Source organism: Glossina fuscipes, unplaced genomic scaffold, assembly GCF_014805625.2.
Source record: "Glossina fuscipes isolate IAEA_lab_2018 unplaced genomic scaffold, Yale_Gfus_2 2, whole genome shotgun sequence".
Classification (NCBI taxonomy): Eukaryota; Metazoa; Arthropoda; class Insecta; order Diptera; family Glossinidae; genus Glossina; species Glossina fuscipes.
In genome coordinates, this window is record NW_023998416.1 from 11282193 (window position 1) to 11302301 (window position 20109).

At 33.7% G+C, this 20109-nt stretch overlaps 5 protein-coding genes across 5 annotated transcripts; 3 read left to right on the plus strand and 2 right to left on the minus strand.

Annotated features, from left to right (window-relative positions):
* The first annotated feature begins 70 nt into the window (after positions 1-70).
* Positions 71-2294, plus strand: LOC119633482 (putative ATP-dependent RNA helicase SoYb). Its single transcript, XM_038027059.1, has 8 exons — positions 71-78; positions 138-215; positions 305-1209; positions 1281-1526; positions 1605-1703; positions 1777-1869; positions 1929-2051; positions 2110-2294. Exons 3-8 carry the CDS (start codon positions 307-309, stop codon positions 2113-2115), a joined length of 1470 nt encoding a protein of 489 aa, XP_037882987.1. The 5' UTR covers positions 71-78; positions 138-215; positions 305-306; the 3' UTR covers positions 2116-2294.
* Positions 2295-5276: 2982 nt separating this feature from the next.
* LOC119634027 (ribosome biogenesis protein WDR12 homolog) lies at positions 5277-7946 on the minus strand. The gene is made up of 5 exons (XM_038027931.1): positions 7794-7946; positions 7055-7739; positions 6736-6982; positions 6542-6677; positions 5277-6485 (listed from the first exon to the last, which is right to left on the minus strand). The coding sequence occupies exons 1-5, from the start codon at positions 7850-7852 to the stop codon at positions 6323-6325; spliced, it is 1290 nt and encodes a 429-aa protein (XP_037883859.1). The 5' UTR covers positions 7853-7946; the 3' UTR covers positions 5277-6322.
* A 187-nt stretch (positions 7947-8133) lies between these two features.
* Positions 8134-9496, plus strand: LOC119634028 (myosin-2). The gene is made up of 3 exons (XM_038027932.1): positions 8134-8468; positions 8525-8918; positions 8973-9496. Exons 1-3 carry the CDS (start codon positions 8198-8200, stop codon positions 9472-9474), a joined length of 1167 nt encoding a protein of 388 aa, XP_037883860.1. The 5' UTR covers positions 8134-8197; the 3' UTR covers positions 9475-9496.
* Positions 9452-9998, minus strand: LOC119634029 (probable 26S proteasome complex subunit sem1). Its single transcript, XM_038027933.1, has 2 exons — positions 9697-9998; positions 9452-9634 (listed from the first exon to the last, which is right to left on the minus strand). Exons 1-2 carry the CDS (start codon positions 9779-9781, stop codon positions 9507-9509), a joined length of 213 nt encoding a protein of 70 aa, XP_037883861.1. The 5' UTR covers positions 9782-9998; the 3' UTR covers positions 9452-9506.
* A 2156-nt stretch (positions 9999-12154) lies between these two features.
* LOC119632912 lies at positions 12155-18199 on the plus strand. Its single transcript, XM_038026066.1, has 5 exons — positions 12155-12193; positions 15956-16602; positions 16662-16839; positions 16911-17124; positions 17983-18199. The coding sequence occupies exons 2-5, from the start codon at positions 15961-15963 to the stop codon at positions 18197-18199; spliced, it is 1251 nt and encodes a 416-aa protein (XP_037881994.1). The 5' UTR covers positions 12155-12193; positions 15956-15960.
* Positions 18200-20109: the final 1910 nt, after the last annotated feature.

The following is a 20109-nucleotide window of genomic DNA, read 5'->3' on the forward strand; positions in this document are numbered from 1 at the left end:
TACGTTTCGCTCATCTATAAAATAATTGAAATTTTATGGAATTTCGAGTTTTATAATAAGGAGAAGTGAATTTGAAAGGTACATCTATACACCAAATAAATATTTGATTAAATTGAGAAACGTATTTTCTTCGATAGTGAATCTAATCAAACGAAATAAACCACTGCAACACAGAAGAACTAGCAACCTATACCAAAAAGGAAGAAGAACAATTGGTAATGTATCTTTTAACATACGAGCCACAGATTAAGCTTTGAAAAATTATATATAATGCCTTTTTCGTTATTTTGTTACAATTTTCAAGAAATGCAAGATGGGACTGTTATTGCTGTGAGCCATTTCATAAACCCACATTTGTTTTGGTATCACAGCGTTCAAGATTTCCGTGAATTAACTGAAGTAGAACAGCAATTACAAACGATAAGCACAGGAAAACATTTTGCTTACCATCCAAAAGTAGCGGAAAAGGTAGCAGTAAATTTTGTGGCCTGGAATAAAATTGTACGTGCCAAAGTATTGTGTGAGGCAAAATGGCTGAACGAATTTATTGTTTGGGCGTTAGATTACGGATTTCCTTTTCGGACCAAGAAGCAGTATATATTTCGCCTGCCCCCAGAAATGATGAGTGAAATTGATCACATTCGACGTGGTGGTTTGGCAAATATTTTGCCAAGTGGAAGTGAATATGATTACATAGAAGATAAAGTGGTAACAGTTACAAAAGACAATTGGGAGCAGAAAGCTTGCGATATTTTGGAAAAATTACTAACGGACGCTGCGTCAATCACTTTTGTTGAAGAATTTCAATCAAAAGACGATCATCGTTGGGGCAACTTGATTGTTGTAAATCATATGGGTCGAGCTTTTAGTGCCCGCGAACATTTATTATCAGCTAAACTTGCTTTAGAGTTTCCAAAATTTCAAGGTATCGCCCTTAAACTAAAGACAATTAATATTCAACCACAGCTATCTAACTCTGGCAAATTAACAATGCGAACTAATACCAGCAAAGAAAACATGGCTAACTTTTTTTCAACACAAAGATCGAGACGTGGAGCTGATGATTTTGCTAAAAATAAGGTCGAAGAGTGGCGTGTTCGTAATAAACACGAGAATAACATAATAGATGCGATGTCAAAAACTTCTATAGGAGAGAAGAAACACGTAATCTCTACCGGCAATAAAGAGTCTATGCAATTTACGCAGCAGGTAAACATGGACTTTTTAACTTTGGCTTATATCTCTAAAATTAAATAAATGTCATAAACATTCGACTACAGCTGTCTAACAATGGCGAATTAACGAAGGGGACTAGTACCATCTCAGTCAGCTCGATTGACCTTTTCCCATCGCTAAGCCCGCGGCGTCCAGTCGGTAATTTTGGGAAAGATAAGGTCGAAGACTGGCGGGTCCGTAATAAATGTGAGAGCAATATAGTTAGTGCGATATCAAAAAGTAGTTCTGTAGAAGTGAAAACACAGGCAATCTCTACCGATAACAACGAATCCATGCAATCTGCAGAGCAGGTAAACATGAACCTTTTAAACCTTTTAACTTAGGGTTATATCTCTAATATCAATAAACTCTTTAATATCTACGAAAAGTCAACAAATATGTCTTATATTGGAAGTTCAATCAATAACCAAGATAAAGAAGAAGACATGCCTGCTAACTTCATGTCCACAATAAACACAAACAAACTGGTAAAATTTTTGTTTTTGAAAAGGAAAAAAAAACTTATTTATTCATGACTATGACGGAAATCTCATTTAACAGAATCCTGTTAAAATGGAAAATATGAGCATTTCACCTGGTTCGAGTATTGGCTTCCCTTGTTTTAAAAAAATGAGCCAGGAGGACTCTAACAAGGTAATTATTTATTAAAATGGTATTGCTATTGTTTTTCTTTAACGGAATATTTATTTTAGAACTTCTCGTCTCCTTACGATGAACTTACCATAATCCCGGCAGGCTTCGACGTTACTCGTTTGAATACGTATCGTAACGAAGAAACTCATTGGCATCGTAAAAAAACAACGCGTAGAAATAATGTAAGAAACTTTTCAAGAGAAGAGCAAAATGTATAATTTTCATCAAACCATTTTCCAGCAATAAATACCCAAACAGATTGTAGAGAACAGAATGGGTTTGTTTTAGGATGCTTTAGTGATATCAAGTAAAAAGCCCGAGAAGACTGGGGAGCCAACAAAGCAAACACCGGGAAATATGGAATTGCGGAGAGCCTTTAATATCGGCTATTGACATAAACATGCAATAAGTATCATTTTACTTTATTTGCAACAATAATTTTTATTAAATTTTTAAGTAATTCGTTGTTATGAATGAAGATTATTTTTCCCGCATACGAAAAGGACCAGAATATATATTCTTTGATTACCAAGAAAAATCTTGATATTTTAATCGTTTATACAAAAAGAAGCGTATTTGATATATATATATGTATATATATATATATATATGTCGACATGTATTTTCCGTTTTCTTATATTTTTGCCTAATGCGTATTGTGTGTTGCAGGTGCTATTTTCTGTTCATAATAATTTTTGCCTTTTCTTTCTGTCATGACTTATAAAATTTTAGAATAGAAATAGAATTTTCTCTGCTTCATTTTATGTACAATCTTCTAAGGTGAAGGATATATTTTCGATAAATAATGAAACAATCTTAGCAATTCATCCGAATGTAGGAGAAGTAATAAAGAAATTTTCAAGCGGCAAACTGACGGATGGACAAAAATCGATTCAGAAAATGAAAAAATATTTAAGTTTATATTAAATGTAAGGTGGATGGGTATCTCCAACCCTTCGAAGTGAATCTCTATGGCAAAGTGCCAAACCGAATATGTAAGAATTTTATTAAGACTTGATGACAATGCTACGGCCCACTTTTTTTACACGCGCTTACGGTGCAAAAGAATCGCGTGTCCATTTTCTCCGTCTCGTCAAAGCCTAGAAACCCGTCCGAATCTGTTTCTATTTCGATTTTTATTTTCTCATCCGATATTAATTGTTTCGTTATTTTGTTCGTTGCGTTATGCAGCTCCAACTTTAGCGTGCACCACAGATATGCGCACAGTCTCGTTCGTCCGGTCTCCGCTGATTGGTCCAACTTTCTAAGTTCACTTTTAATTGACTTTTCTGAACACCTTTTGTGGTAACAAGATGATTAATTTTATTTGTAAGTTCGGCGGCTAACTGCCTACCAGCTACGTCCCAATCTTTTCGTGTGCTATTAAGATTTCACAACTCTGGATACTTAAATATGGAACTTAAATAACTGTAAGTATATTCTTCATAGAATATTCATAAAATCTTGCAGGATCTCCATAAAACTCGAAAGCATTGCCCACGCCTACTCGTGATACAGTGTGTTTAACGAGTGTGCTAATAAGCAGATGGGTAGAAGGACACCGTTCAATCCATTCAAAAACTTGTATTAGCCAATTGATAGTTTAAAAATTCCGATGCCTATCTTTGAGTATGAAAAATGAAAGTTTAGTGCATTTAAACATTTCGGACAACGGCTTTGAAATTGGGAAACGAAGCAGTAGTCTACCCATAGCAGTACATTGGACCAATTTCAATCAAAAAAGGCAATTAGGTATAGAAATATGATTATTATAGCACTTATTATTATAGCTGTGACGACATATTGGATTCAGATGAAGACTTTGAATTTATTTCTTAGTTTCTTTTTTAAGATCACCTATGTCTGTGTATGCAATTTTTGTTATATGGAGTAAAGTTTAAGGAACAGAAATGTTGAAGAGATTATATATATATTTGTTTTATATTAAAATTTTTTTTTGTAAAATTAGCGTATAATTTTTGTATAATCAAATCAAAACTGTTTTAAATATTTCACAAAAGTCTTCGACACCTCACCCCAAATTAATTTGGCTCTATGCAAAAATTGAATTTAACTAAAGGAATAATTGTCGAAAATCATGTAGTTTCGTTGTCCCGAAATATGAGTAGTTTTTATATATTTAAGTTGCACTTCTTGTTGCTTTGCTGTAAAAATTGCCATCTACGCTAAGGCGGAGAAAACTCCACTTTGTTCGAAATATTAGGAAACGACAACGATATGTAGGCTAAGGCTGATCCTCTGACATTGAAGTCATTTGTGAAGAGTTGTTTGGAGTTAAATGGCCTTGGAAGTTGTAGTTTTAGGAGGATTAAAGCTACTGCCCCTTCCGAACCAAAGTTTCAATTGTTATTCAGTTCTATAATATATATATATAAGCTTTCTAGTTTGTGTGCCCCACTCGGTTGCTTTAATTTGATTATAATTCATTGCAGTGAACCTAACTTTAGACGGGCTTTTCCTTAAAGGACTTTATAAACTTGGAAGCTAGTTGAGTATGAGAAGCCACACCTTACATTCGTACCAATTGCATATAGACTATTACAAACATATTTTTATTAAATTACTGTTGTATGTTATTATGTACAATACATAAATTAAGACGACATCATTGCAAGTATTAGGTTTAATATAACTTTCCCTCTCGTTTTTAATATTACGGCCAGATCGTGTTGATTAGTTCGCAAAGTCACTTTTAGAGTTTTGCATATACTCTCTGAAGGCAAAATTGTTTGGTCTTGGCTATACTCCCGACAGGACTGGATTGCTTGCCACGAGAACAAAAGCAGAACCGAAACTTTTTTCGACCAAACAACGCTTTGGATTTCTATTTTGTCGTGTGGTTAAGACTTTCTCTAAGCACTATGCTAGCGATAATCACATCTTGATGTCCTGAAGGTTAAAGATGAAATAAAAAGATGAATTAGCAGTAATTACTTAAACCTCTTAAACTTACACAAAAAATTTTTTTTGTTATTTAGTATTAGAACATATTTATAAAATAAGAAGGCCGCGAAAGCATCACACAAAATATTAAGTATACTTACTGTTCGTATTGTGGCGTTTCATTCATTACCTTGCGTTTTGAAATGTAAATAAAAAAAAAAAAAAAAAAAAAATTAATAAAACTGTGAAGAAAAAAATGCAAATTGTTGTGCAATTGTTGTGCTTGTCTACATATTGAATGTTTGTAACGTTTGGATTGATCTCATTTTTTTATTTTATTTATTTTATAGTAAACTTTTTCGACAAAATGAAAGAAAGAAATGGAAGCAGCCCGGTGACGACACCCAAATAAAAGACATTTCCAAAAAAAAAAAAAAAAAAAGCACCAACGGAACGGCATTTAGTAGCTGAAACCTTGAATTCTGCATTTGTTTTTTATGAATAGACTGGAACTTTTGGCGAAGTAATAGGATTGCATTTATTTAACTTCAAGCTCGGTTAATGTTTGCGAATATCACGTGCCAGCGACCACAGAGGCGTACAAATTAGATTCGGCAAGCCTTAACTGATAAGTTTTCAAATCATCGCGTTTTCTAAAATGCAACGTGTTGAGATAGCTGGAGTAAGCGAAGCGTATAATGGACCGAATTAATTTCATTCATTAATTTCCATTGCAAAAAATGAAACTTTTTCTTTGCATTAAAATTTTAACAAAATATATTACGTATTAAATGTTTGCAAAATTTTGATCAGCGACTATTGCTGGTAAAAATGATACAGAAATAGGACATACCAATGTACATAACGGTTGAATTCGATGGTTTTGACCGTCCCCTACATAAAATAACACTTTTCCATTTAATATTATTGATTTATTCAGCGTACACGGACGCTTATCATGGAGCGCTTTAAATTCTTCGTCAGAATTCATTACTTTGTTTAATTGAAGAAATTTGCCGGTAAAATCCCTCACAGGCTTATGGTGATGCTGCCCCATCATATCCCAATTGTTGTTTTCGGCTTCAGCAGTGTAAATGCGGCAACACGTATTGACTGAAAATGCTATTTTTTGGCCTGTTATTGCAAGAGTTGTCCAGGATACACTGCTCCAGCAGGAACGAGAAGTTCTCCCACATCCAACGTACTCACCATGGCGTCAGACATGTCGCCTCCTGATTACCAATTGTTCAGATCGCTGCGGCATGGCTGGGCTCGGCATGCGGGTGCGTAAAGTCGAAGAAGTGAAATAAAATTGCTTGGCCCACATTATGTTACAATTGTGATATAATTGAATATAATAAAAAAAATAATTATTGATAATTTTTCATAATAAACTATGACGTGTTCGTCAGTTTCGCGACATAAATGGCTTTCATCAAGTTAAAAACTATTTTTGCTTTCTTTTTTTACGTTTTTTATATACAAAAATATTTTTTGGTTTTTAATTTCTAAGAAAACAAATTTGAAAATTTCAGTTTTACTACTGCCTTCAATTGGTGTCCGAATGATCAGCTTTAATTAAGGCTTTTCGAGATTTGTAAACCCTTACAGTATTATCGGCACCGCCAGACACAATATACTTAGGATTCGACCAATCGATGTCTAAAACTTTATCACCGTGACCAATTAAATCATATAATGGAGCTTTCGGACTAATAGTGAAAATGAACATTAGCATAAAAATTGAAGCAAGTCATAATAGTCGCACCTTCGGAGATCCCATAATTTATTTTGATGGTCATAGGAACCAGAAACGAACAAATATTCTTCAGTTGTTGACCACATAACCGTCTGAATCCATTGTTGATGACCTAAGTAAGTGTTGCGCAGTGTTGCGGAGCTTTCTGTCAACATTTTTACATAGATGTGAAATTTTTCAGTGAGTATCTTAATTGAACCTACGATTTATTCTCGGATCGTATAGTCTAAGGTTTTTATCTGCTGACGCAGTTATAATCAGTCGGCACAAACGAGAATAACTAGCATCAAATATAGATTTGTTGGTGGAAATTTCAGTTTTAATTCCTTCCAAACTGAGATCCCAAACTTTCATAGTATGGTCCCAACTGCTAGTTATTAAAGTCTCATCGTCCATCCATTGTACGGCAGAAATACATTCGCGATGTCCTTGCAAAGTTATTTGTGGTGTCTGAAAAATTCAAATGTGCATTATTTCGGTTGAAAAATCGAGCTAAAAGCATTATTTTGATAGAATCGCTACCTTGACGGAATTATCCTCCGTTTTTGAACGTTTTGATGTGCCTGCAGTTGTCTCGCCGGAGTCTGTTGACCATATTTTTAACATAGTATCCCAGGAGCCAGTAGCAAACCGTTTACGATTCGGACTTACTCCGACGCAATCAATACCCCGTTCGTGGCCCTTGCAAACGGATATGCATTCCACCGAATTATTTTCGATGGACCAGTCCCACAACATGACAGTTTGATCTTGAGAACATGATATAAATTTACCTTTATCACCATCTAAAGAAACCCAAGTTACAGCTTTAACTGGCATTGTGTGACCAGGTATAGTCAAGATATGTGCGCCTTTATTAGTCCACAAGTTGATGGTGTTGTCGTAACATCCAGTTAAAATCCATTTGCCATTTGCTTCAATAGCAGATACCCAGTCATCATGCAATAAACAGTCTTGGGGTTCCGGAGCTGGAAATCTTTCTAAGTATTCAATTTCAATCGCATCTTCAAAGGATATGGATTTCTCTCTTAAATGATCACACAAACGCCCCCGTAGATACTCAATACCAAGTACCAAAAAATCAAATTCTATCGGTGTTTTATGGTCACCAGAAAGTGATTGTTCCAAGAGAGTATTTACAAAAGTAGTTAATTCGCTGGTTGTCACACTAGCCTCTATAGAGTAAGGAACATCGGGAACTGCATAACTGGAATTCTTTTTTCGGAATTACTTATCAATATTGAAAATAGATTCTACTTACTGTTGTTGCTTCGTATTTAAGTGGATTTGAACCTGACTCTCTCCGTTCTCAGATTCCATGTCTGCACCCTGTTTGTTTGTCTCTTAAGCACAAATTTGAAATTTATTTTAAGTTTTTTACAAATTTTATTCAAAATTTTATGTCAAAAATCTGATAATCACGTTTATTACACGGGTTTTACTTAGAGATGATCTAGTGTCGATTTTCTTGATTGTGAATTTTAAAAAACTAAACAATACCTTCCTAAAATTAAGTTCGTATATCAACACTGGAGAAAAAACAAAACAAACATTTACTTTGGTTTTTTGATTATACTTCTGAAAATATCTCTGTTCAACATACCAAAGAAAAAAAGAAGATACTTCTGAAAATTTTTGAATATATATTAAATAGCAAACAAAAAAATGTTTAAAAAGGAGAATATGGACAGTTGGAACGCTGTATTTACCGAATGTCAATTACGTTCAAGTGATTTAAGCAAACCCACAGAAGGATTCCTAACAGGCGTGTTGGTTGCTTACTTAAAACGTTTTGGTTATAAAATAGAACCTCCAATTACAATGGAGAATAATGAATATCATCTGTTTCGGATCAAATTAGTTAAACAAATTGATCACATGCTTAAAATAAGCAACGAGTCCTATGTTTTTACGTACTACGATTTAATACGACCGAGTAAGTGAAATATATCGAATGCCTGCAAATTTATATAGATTTTCATTTGCTTAAAGCACCTAAGAAAACCTCCCAGATGCTATGCATTCTCTTGAATTATTTGTTTTATTACAACATGTACAAAGAGGAAGTTTTCAAAATGGTAGGGAAGCCAATAAATGAACTGCAGGACCTAAAAATTCGAGTCGAGAAAACAAGATGTGAAAATGAAAGAAGACAAAAAGAAAACGTAGAGCTTAAGCAATCTATTAAGAAGTTGAATGAAAGATTATCAGCTAGTCGGGAAGAATTAAAAACTTACGTAGAAAAAATTGAGGCAAAAAAAGCGGATATTGGTAAACTTGAACGTGAAATAGAAGAGCTCACAGAGAAACAAAAGCAGCTGCAAGGGGAAAAAAACCGTCTTCTCAAACAAGTGGTATCTAATGATGAATTTCAGGAATTAGGAAAGTAAGCAAAGAAATTTTGATAAAATTGCAAAAGTTTTAACAAGTGGTGTTTTAGACAAATTCAGCAGTTGGAGAATAAATTGGCAACTCTAGCGAAAGAGCAAGGTCACATGGAATCTGTGCTAAGTAAACGTAATGAAGACATTAAAAAGCTGCAACAACAAAGTGCTGAACTCGAAGAGTTAAGCAAGGTATTCCCAAAAGATTTATTAACCCAACTAGAGAACAGTGACAAACAACTGAAAAATCTGCAAAGAGAAGCTCCTTTTGCAGAAAGTAAGAATAAACTCTCCGATAAGGATATCAAAGAATTGAAAGAATCCGTCGAACAACTCCAAGCAGAGTATAGCGCCAAAAAAAATGAACTCGGAAATAAACGGCTAGAAGAAAAGAAGAAAATTGCTGACCAACAAGATGATATCAAGGAAAACGGGAAAATAATAAAGAAACTTGAACAGCGGGAAACTGATTTAAAGTGCCGTATCGCAGAGCAGCGGGATATTGAGAAAATGATAGATGAAGGCATAGAGGAAATTATGATCGGTTACGATGAATAGTAGATTTCGTTTATTATAATCAAAATATATTTTTAAGTTTCCATAGATTGTTTCTCTAGATGAGCTCTTAACTGTTGATTGAAATCATCTTCAACATTATCATCATCCCAATTATCTTCCCATACATTAACCTCTTCATCTTCATCAGCCACATTGAAATCTGAAAAGCAAAACAGCACACATATTAGCACGTATACTGGAATATTGCAAAAGAAAACAAACCTTCGGCGGGAAATTCTTCGAATTCATCATCCTCCTCTAATAAACCCAAATCGCCTTTAGAGGTCTTTTCCTTTTCGCTAGCCATTTTTTTTCGATTTCTTTCTAAATTTATAGGTCTTCCACAGTATTCAAGAATATTTTCACTATTTTCTTTGAAGAAATATAGTGTGAATATGCGGAATCATCTGTCAAAGGGAAACAGTGTTGAAAAGCGTCGCTTTTACTTTTCAGCAGTGACTGGTGGATAAAAGATTGTTGACAATGGTTGTCACTTAATAATTTAAAATAAACTATAAACGAATATATCCGAAAATAATATTATTACCTTATTGTTAATAACGTCTGTTCTATATATATATATGTATATTCAAGTTAATGTGTTCAGAGAATTGAGAAATCGTTTGGTGTCGTATGTACACATACAAATATGATTAAAAAAAAAAAAAACGCACGAAGAAACGATCGTTCCCTTCAAATTTTAAAGTTATTCGCTCAAGTAATATCGAAAAAACTCCTTCAAGATCATGTATCTCCAAAAGAGATTTCACCCAATATCTTTTCAATTGTTTAAATTTTTTATCTAACCGAAACAAGCTTGTTTACTTTTATATTAACTTCTTTATTGTTATTTTTTATAAATTTGTTGCTTATGTTTACGTTGATTTCTTTATTTTTGGTTCTAAAATCATTTGTTTTTGTTTACATTTTCTTGTAAAACAATATGGTAGTGCGGTCGTTCATTGTGTTTACCACTTAAGAGTTTTTAACCCGAAAATAAAAATGACGGCTCGTTGAGTCGTGAAGAAATCCTTTGCAGTTTACTTGCAGAGCTACTTGTTTTGAGTTAGCCGACCTACGATGTTCTTTTATTTATTTTAGGATTACTTAAGCAGCGAAATCTATGTAGAAAACACCGACATTCTCTCACATTTTAGTGAACCCCATGCCTAAGAACTTGTTCGAAAAAGAAGTTTTATTTCAAAAGAAAAGAAATATTTCTTCTGAAGATTTAAGAAATCTCCACTTAGCTTTGTTTATAGGTAGTTCAACTTTAAATTCTTCTTAGCCCTCTAGGTCGTATCAGAGTTGTCGTTTTCAGCGGGAACTGCGAAGATCTGTGAGTTTCGATACGTCGACAGCTTTTGTTAGTTTACTGTGCCACACTCTGCATCCCAAGTGGGCAGTAAGCCATTCCAAGATAGTTTGTCGTTTAAAAAAAGCTATGTTTTCGTTTAAATCGTTTTTTGTGATATATTGATCTTGGTGCGGAGATTTGTGTTTAGGCGATCCTGTTGCAGAGTTTGGCCTATTTCAGAGTTCAAATACACCAAGTATTTTCTCACTTGAAGGAGTTTTGTTAAATTAACCAAGGTTAGCTTTGCGTAGAAAAATAAGTTTAGTGTGGAAATTTACTCGTTCAGGATCTTGGTCGGTTCTTAAATCATCGATTCGTTAGTAAAAAATCATTAGGGTTGATGCAATTCGTTACGTAAAATCTCAATCAAATCAGAACGAAAGACTTAGAGAAAGAAATATAATCAGATATTTACTCATAAAAAGTAAAAATACTCGATACATTCATCAATTTTTTTTTGTTTCGGAATTCAGTTCAAACTAAATATAATTTTTCTTTTTGTTTAGCTTCTTATCTCAATAAAATGTAAAATAATACAAAAGTTATTAAAGTTAATTGCTATATCCAGCACAATAAAGGATAGACTTATATTAAATTTGTCCTTCCGTTTGTAACATCCTGAAATATGCATCAAGGGCCCCACAAGGCATATATACACTCTATATCAACATAATATTCAGAGTCGATATTTTTTTTGTCCGTCCATTTGTCTCTTCGCAGCTTTTTAATGTCATTATAAATAAACACTTACGATGCGTAACCCCTCAAGCATTTTTTAGCGCTGGATAAAAAGGCACTGCGGACTTTTAACTGTCCTGTTAGGTACGGTTGGCTTCAATTGTACTTGTTGAAACATTCTTTCGGTCATAAGGCTTTGTAAGCAAGATTTCTGAATTGGGTTATTTCAACTTTATTTTATTTAAATTTGTTTTTCTTCCCAGTTACGAAGACAACATTTCCCCGTTCCCCGTTCCCCGCGTCGAATGTAAGCCCTATCTAAACTATTCTATTCTTTTTATTAAATATATCATTTAACTAATTTAAGCGAAACACATGTGAGCGCAGCTCTGTCAGAATTATGAAAATTACAATTTTCCACTTTTACTTTATTGCTAGTTGGAATTTTTTTTAATTTTTCAAGCTTTACTACACGTTATTGAATACTCTTCTACGGGTTTGTGCAATATGCAAAAAAAATGCATATTGTAGTCGTTCATTGTCATTAGAATAGTTTGCATTTAAGTTTGTGGTTTCAAAAAGTATTTTGTTTTTTCAAGTTGTTTAATGTTTCTTAAAATTAATTAAAAAATAATCAACAAAAAAAAAAAAGAAGCCAAAAAATATTTTAGTTAATTAAAACAAGTAAGACAATTGTATTCGGCTGTGATCGAATCTTTTATACCAATTTCCATTATCCTGAAATATATCATTCTCAAAATTAATTTCTCGCACTAAGTGACTGCGAGAAGATTTTCCTAATTATGTAGCATAAAAGTGCGCTTTATACCGTGCATCTGTTTTAGTTTATGAGAAGTGAGAACAAAAGGTGTTTTCAATTTTTGTTGCACGGCGCCTGTGTCCTTTCGCTTAATTTGGCAAATTTGTAGATGATATCTTAATTTGTTTACCACAGTTATTACACCGTTGGACAAACGAACAGATGGACAGATGAACAGGCGGGCACGCTTAGTTGTAGTCCGTATTTGACATTGGTCAAGGATGTGTATACTTTATGAGGCCTTTGAGGCTTGTTTCTGGCGCTATGAAAACTTTGGAAAAAAAATTAGGTAGGCGTAGTTAATCTCCCCTATTTTTGTACATTTTTGTATTACTCCATAGCCTACAGAATACATGTCCAGATTTTTACATTTTAATCTGCTCTAGTTTGTGAGTAATCAAGAAAAAACCAATCTTTTTCCTTTCCGAAAACAGAGATTATCCCAGTTTACTTCGTACTTGGTAGGCATTTCTTTCCGCCGATTTCGCCTATTTTCAATACCAACCTGCGTACAAGACCTTCTAATGTTATTGCTAAATTTGAAGTCGATAGCTTTATTTTTGTGGCCAAGAGAATATTTACAGCAGACAAACAGATGGACAACGTTTCAGAATAACATATCGGGCAAATGGCCTCCACAGCTTTGCTCGCTCTTCTATCGAATTTCTAATTAATCAAACGTGAGAGTACACGACCAAGGAATGTATGGCATTTGACAATCTCTTGTTGAAATCAATTATCGTTCAAGCCAATAGCATCCAATTTAGGCAAAAAGAAGCTAGGTTGTCATAGCGCAATATCGGGCACCAGTATTTGTGATTGCGTGAGCAGCTTCATTTTCGAAGAAGTACGATCAAACATTCATTGCGTTTGAAATATTGTTCAACAATGAAAACGTGTTGTTCTTCCGCGTAATGCCTCATTTGTTCTAACCCTAAATTGTTGCAAACACTGTACTGCACATATGCCGCCAAATTCAAATTTTGCGACATCCTAGATATCCTTACGATTGAAACACAACAGGAATTTACCAAGAAAGGCACAAATATAAGTTCCAAACGCATATATATAAGTATATATAGATTTTCCTCAATTTTATTCAGATCCCTTAGAAAAAACTGGATAATGATAAGGTTTTTCATTAATGGTAAGGTAAGAACTCATTGAAATCCGCTTTAAATAAATTTATTTTGTCACTGGTGAGATATCAGCGACATAATGATCGTCATTGACTTGAGCATTGAAAATAAACTTTAAACTTGTCGGTGATGGTAATCGTGTCTAATCAATGACTTCCCTTTGCTACTAATGATTAATTGGACTTGTTAACAAGAAACTGCTTCCCCTTCGAATTGTCGCCTTTGATACGATTTGCGATTAAAAGGAAGGTAAATATGAATCAGGAAATATAATCAGGAAATTCGTTTCTATGTCCGCACTTTTTGATTCGGCCACAATACAGCCTTCACTCATTTCTCTCATTGCCATGGGATTATGAAGCAGAGTATTTAGGTGAATTCATGTTCTCTTCTGTACAATTATTAAAAGCGTAAAATAGCCGAAATATGATTTTGGTAAAGAAATTTCATTAGTTTAGTGATGTGAGCACCTTTTCGTAAATTTATAATAGATTTTGAAAAGATGAAACGCCAAAAGAATCTAACGTATAGGTTTCGAGATAACTGTAAAATAGGCACAGGAATATGTGAAGAGTCTGTGGAGTTAGCTGCTTCCTTGAACACATTTAGAACTTTATATAGTGAATAATTAAACGCTATTGTAAATAATAATAATGTTTGCCTATGTTGTGCTCAGATTGCGACTCTAAAGTTGTCGACTAAATTATATAGATTAAAGACAATCGAATCTCTTCAGTAGCAAGTGTTTACTTGAAAATGTAAAAACTTCGAATATTAAACAATAAAAGATTCAAGATGGAATGTAAATATTTGTTTCTTTATTTATTACCATATGCTACATACCCTACATCATTTGGGGTAAGGCTATGTTACGCGGATGTATGTAACACCCAGAAGGAATTGAGATAGAGCCACATTTTATTATGCCGATCGATTAAGTTTGACTTTTAGTATCACTTTTTAAATCGATTAAAGCTTGTCTGTCCGTCTGTCCGTCTTCCCTTTTTGTTTTCTCATCTTTAAGCTACAGGCCACAATTTTTGACATATTTTCATGATTGTTACATGAACATGTTTTGGCCCAAGGACGAACGCTATTGAATATAGTTCAGATCTTACTACTTTTTTTTTGACCACTTCCCATAAATCGCCTGATTTTGAAAAATCGTTACATTAATGCGGTATGTAATGGGAAGAGATTTTTACTTGTTTTCTATTGTATGCTTTTGTTGCATTCGTTTATTAAACTTAACTTTACTACCGGATATTTATGTATGTTATAAGACATAAAAAGAAAAATCTCCCATTACGTCACAAAAGTTTTCGGTAATTTTTTATGACTAATTTATGATGCATCTTTTATCATTATTTTCATTTTTGTAATACTAAGTGAGTCTCGAAATTTATAATTAATTTTGTATTAGCTTTCGCTCTATCACATCAAACACTACTTTGTGTAATCATCCTGAGGTTCTAAAGGAGTTTCTTCATAACCGTATACTTTGTTTAAAATATTTCTTCGAAATTCAATTGTATCGAGAATTTTAATAGTGAAAAGGGACATAGTTCGTCTTCAATACTTAGACTTTTAAATCTCTCTTTCTCTCCTTTTACTTATTGTCTTCGTTTCTTTTTTCATCAAAAGATGCTCATTGAACAAAGTTTTTAATAAATTTATCTTTTGGCTGATGTTTGTTGTCCTGAGGGAACTGCGGGGTAATCATATATAAAAAATATCATTTTCGCTTTTATTGGCGACTGTTCTTGCTGAATAGTTGAAAGCGAAAACGAAAGCTAATTTTCAGCTATGTAATTACCTTCCAAGGGGATCAGAAATATCGAACTTTTTTCTAATGGGTAAATTCGAGCTGGTGTCAATATCCTCACCTTCTCCTTACGTGGCAATCAGCAATCTTATTGGCCTTGAACTAAAATTTTTCAACATTTTACCGGACCTTTTTCATCAAGGTGACTATAGCGCATTCCAAGTATTCTTAACTGAATGTGAGCTTTGACAAAAGAATTAGTAGACAACAAAATATCATTGGATACTGAAATAAATGTCTCGACTAGGAATTAAAACAAGAGGAAGGAAAAGCGAATATCGTTATGAAGAGAATCTTCGAGATTTTCTCTGCTTTCAAAGATAATGCAGCGAAATTCATGAAAGTCTGAAAGTAAGACTTTTATCTGATATTAAAAATTGTTCCCTTAGTTTAGCCGTATCGTTCGTAAAAAATATAAGATATCGTTTTGAATGTTAGTATATAAATAATTATTTAAGCAAAGCTAGTGTGTAGTATAGCCATATAGTTTATTTATTAGTATTATTGTCTTGAAAATAGTTTACAGTAAAGCAAACAGTTATTACTAAATTTATGGAGAAACATAGAATAGTATATTTAATGCTCTTATCTTACTTAGGGCCGCAATAAAAAATTAACTTTTGCAAAAAAACGTAACGCAATTTCTTTTCCTCAATCTATAGAAAATATGTCCGAAGTACCGCAAATCATTGAACTCGCCAGGGTAGTGGACCCCTTCTTAAATGGCGGCAAACTGATTTCTTATACAAGCCGTTATCTAACTAAAACTGGTGAAAATTATGGTAGCATTATGTTAGCTATTACCGCAAAAGTTCAGATGCTATCAGGAGATGTAGAAGAGCTGGCTTTAGTAGCTAAACTGCCACCTATAACGAATGATTACTTTTGGAATATATTTCAACCGGAGCGCACTTCTAGAACCGAAATTGCTATCTACAAGTATGTCGCTCCTGCCTTACGCCAGCTACAATGGGAGATGGAACTAGATGAAGAGGAAATATTTGATGGTTTTTCCATTTATTATGGATCAAGAATTTCTTTAGATCCGGACTCTACTCGAGTAGATAGAAACGCTCTCTTGGTACAAGAAAATCTACAAGCTTCGGGTTTTAAGCCGGGCAATCGGGAGAAAATGTTTGATTTATCGCATGCGAAATTTATATTAAAGGAAATGGCAAAATATCACGCTTTACCCATAGCATTGCGCGTAAAGAAGCCTCAAGTTTTTGAAGAAGACGTACGTCCTTATTTCCAGCATTTTAATATGAATTTAGGCTTCGGGGAAAAGGAAAAAAAACAACTGGAAAAGGTATGGTTGCGTTAAATTGCAAGATGCGTTTTCACTTTGACCCATTTATACTCGCGTAGGATATTTTAGAACAAGTGAGTATTGCTACCAACAATACAGATCGTTACGTGGAGGGTGTTAGGGAACTCTATAGAGATCTTCAAAAGTACCGAGATTCCGTTGACGAAGTAAAGGACAATTTATACACCACCATCACACACTGTGATCTATGGATTAATAACATTATGCTTAAATATGGTAAATAATTCATTTTCATAAAATTTATATATCTTTGTATATATAATGCTCAGATTTCTTCGGTTTTATAGATGAAAATGGCTTACCATGTAAAGTGAAATTTGTGGATTTTCAACTATCTCAATATGACAGCTTAGCGCATGATGTCGTGTTCTTTCTATTTTCGAGCGTAGAAAGCGCTGTGCTGGACCAACATTTTGATAAACTCATTTCATTATATTATCAATCATTTTTGAATTGTTTGAATTCTTTAAAAATACCAACCGAGAGCTATTCTTATGTGGGGTACGTTTGACTGCAGTAGAAAAATATTAATTTTAAAATAATTAAAATATTGTTTAAAAGATGGTTTGCATTGCACATGTCAGTTTTTCAGTTTAACTTTTTGCTATGATGTTGAGCACACATTCCATTTGATATTTTATATGCATGGCACAAAAATGTGGGCCTGAAGCATTTAAGTTGTAGTAGTACTTAGTAAAATAAGGTGCAGATTTATTTAAAGTTACTTCGTTCTGTTTAACTGTCTGATCGTTTGTTACTTCTAATGTATCTACGCCATTTCATTCTCCCTGCCACCTTTTCCTTTCTCCATCTTCCTTTCCCTTGCTTGGCTCGTCTGCCGCCTTCTGTGCTTCTGTCTCTTCTTTGTTTCATCCGTGTGTTCCTCTGTCGACCTGTCTTCGCTTGTTCAGACTGTCCGCCATTTTATTCCGTCTGCATTCTCTTTGTTTGCACATCATCAATTTTGCAGTCCGTCGCCTTTTCCATACCCCTGTACACGACTCTACCTGTATTTATTTTATTTAACCCATCCGTCTACTTTCTTGGAGAGATCTCTCTTAATTCTAGCATCCCCCTCCCCTTCCGTTTGGGTTTTCTATCGTTTGTCCATCCGTGCGTTTTTCTGTCGGTTGCCATTCTTCTTCAATTCAGTGCCCACCCATTAGCAGAAGCAGAAAGTTAATTAAATTTTTTTTTTTTTTTTTTTTGCTACGATCAATATCCTATTTATCGTTCACTTTGAGAAGCTTAATTTCATCTTTCACGCTACTGCATGCTGTTAAATGATTTCTTCTTGCTGACGAAAGCGATGACATTTATTCTAATTGTTTGCATATTTACTTTTTAATTCTATTGCAGTTTCTTGAAAGAAGTTCATAAACGAGCTCCTATTCAGATCGCTACTGCTCTATTTATGGTGAAAATAATTTTGGCTGATCATTCTACATTGCCTGATGATTATAAAGATCTAGATTTGTCGGTGATGAGTAAAAATGTGGGCAAAGAAAACATTACAAAACGAACTTCCGATATAATACGATTAGCTGAAAAGTATAATTTTTTCTTGTCAAACTAATGAGCACAAATCAAGAATTTTTTTAAATAAACATAAACATCTTAACAGGATAATTAAATAAACTTGTTTAGGAAACGAATGAAAACTTTATAGTTCGGTAACGCCGTAAAGTAAGTATTTTACATCACTTCGTTTTTCTTCCAAAAAAAAAATATACTCTTCAGGGCAGGGGATCTAAAACGTGAGCTGACGTCGTCTCAATATTACAAAAAAGTAATTTTCTTGTAAATTTTCTTATTATTCTTCGCCGGTTGTTTTCATAAACAACTAAAAATTAGAGTTCAATGCCATATAAAGGCTTAGTTTTAGTAAAAATTGGTCCACGTGGTCTAAATTATATACGATTATGTTATATTTAACTAATTTTAATCAAATTTTTGCAAATTAGACGCTTCTGCCACAAAAAAGGCTCACTTTCCATGAGGGCTCCTTATGAGGGGTGACGTCGAAAAAAATAAATCTAACTGTTTCATCTTTATATCAAATATACATTATCGACTAATATTTTGCAATTTGAAGGGTTAATTTTCATGGGATTGATTATAGGAAGGTTCAAAAGATCGATCCCTGACATCGAAAAGCTATTCCTCAGCGGGCTTTTTTTTGAAATTTTATGTATTGCAAATTGTTTTGATATAACGACTTTTTCAAAATAAAATGCCATATGGGGAATTGTCCTTTTGTCCTAAAGCAGCGATTAGTATAATAAATTTTGTCAAAATGTGACGACTTGCAGGTTAAGTATAAGGATAGTTTCCAAACCCGTGGACAAACTTGTCGGTGAATCTATCCCAAGTTCTTCTGAGTGTTACATCGACGTGCAGACACTTAGTAAATTCTGCAGCTTATGTACTTTTGAAACTGTTCTACTTTGATTAGTTAATATGGCTTTCAATCACAGACAAGTCCTATAAAGATAACTAAATTTATTTTGTAGCATTTGTTTTCACTTTTGTCGACAATGACTATTGCTAGGATTTCTTTCAAATCTTAGATCGGTACCTGCTTTAGACAAGAAGATATTCGAAGGATAAATTTAAGGATGGGCTTTAAGCTCAAGTTTAACTAAGTCAAGCGACAGGTCTTGCAAGTTCCATTTTTATGTGACTATAAGACTTTCAATTTAGGTAAAGCGAGGCGAACAGGCAGATGAACCAGGGTAAGTTCAGACAGAGAATTCTATGCAAGCCAGAAATATTTATGTGTCTTATTAGTATAATAATCAACTATTGGAAGTTAATTTAGTTTCACAAAAAAAAATTTGAATTCTGTATTGTTAGACTCAACATTTAATAGAGTTTCTGAAGTTTATGCTTGAGTCTTCATAACGAAATTAAAGTCTAATCAATCTTTCGTTGATAGATGTGATAGCAAAACACAAGAATTATTTAGCATAATGCGGATTTCCATATCTTTCTCTACGGCCTGAGCAGGCAGACCTGCTGGCTTTTGATAGCAGGCCTCTTTTTGTTGTTGTTGCATCTAATGCGACTGAGTACTAAGCAGAACCTATCTATGGATTGTTGTCTGGAAGACATTCAAAGCAATAAAATTTGCTATTGCCTTTTTGGAAATTATTGATTCTGGTAATACACTGGATCAAGCCAAGCATAGCAACAGCTTATTCTGTTAATTTATTCTATTATTTTACATTATTACATTAATACATTACACTTATACAACACATCTACATACACATGTAAACTTACCGAACCAGCCAGGATCTAACAATGTAATTGAGTTATTATTAATTTACTTTAATTACCGTTACTTTACCACAACTGGGTTATTAGTTCTTAGAAATCTTTATAATTATTAACTTTAAGTTTTTGAATCATTTGAAACTCTGTTGCGTTATCTTCTCATATATTCGTTCTCATTTGTTTTGCATGTATTGTGCCGATTTAGAG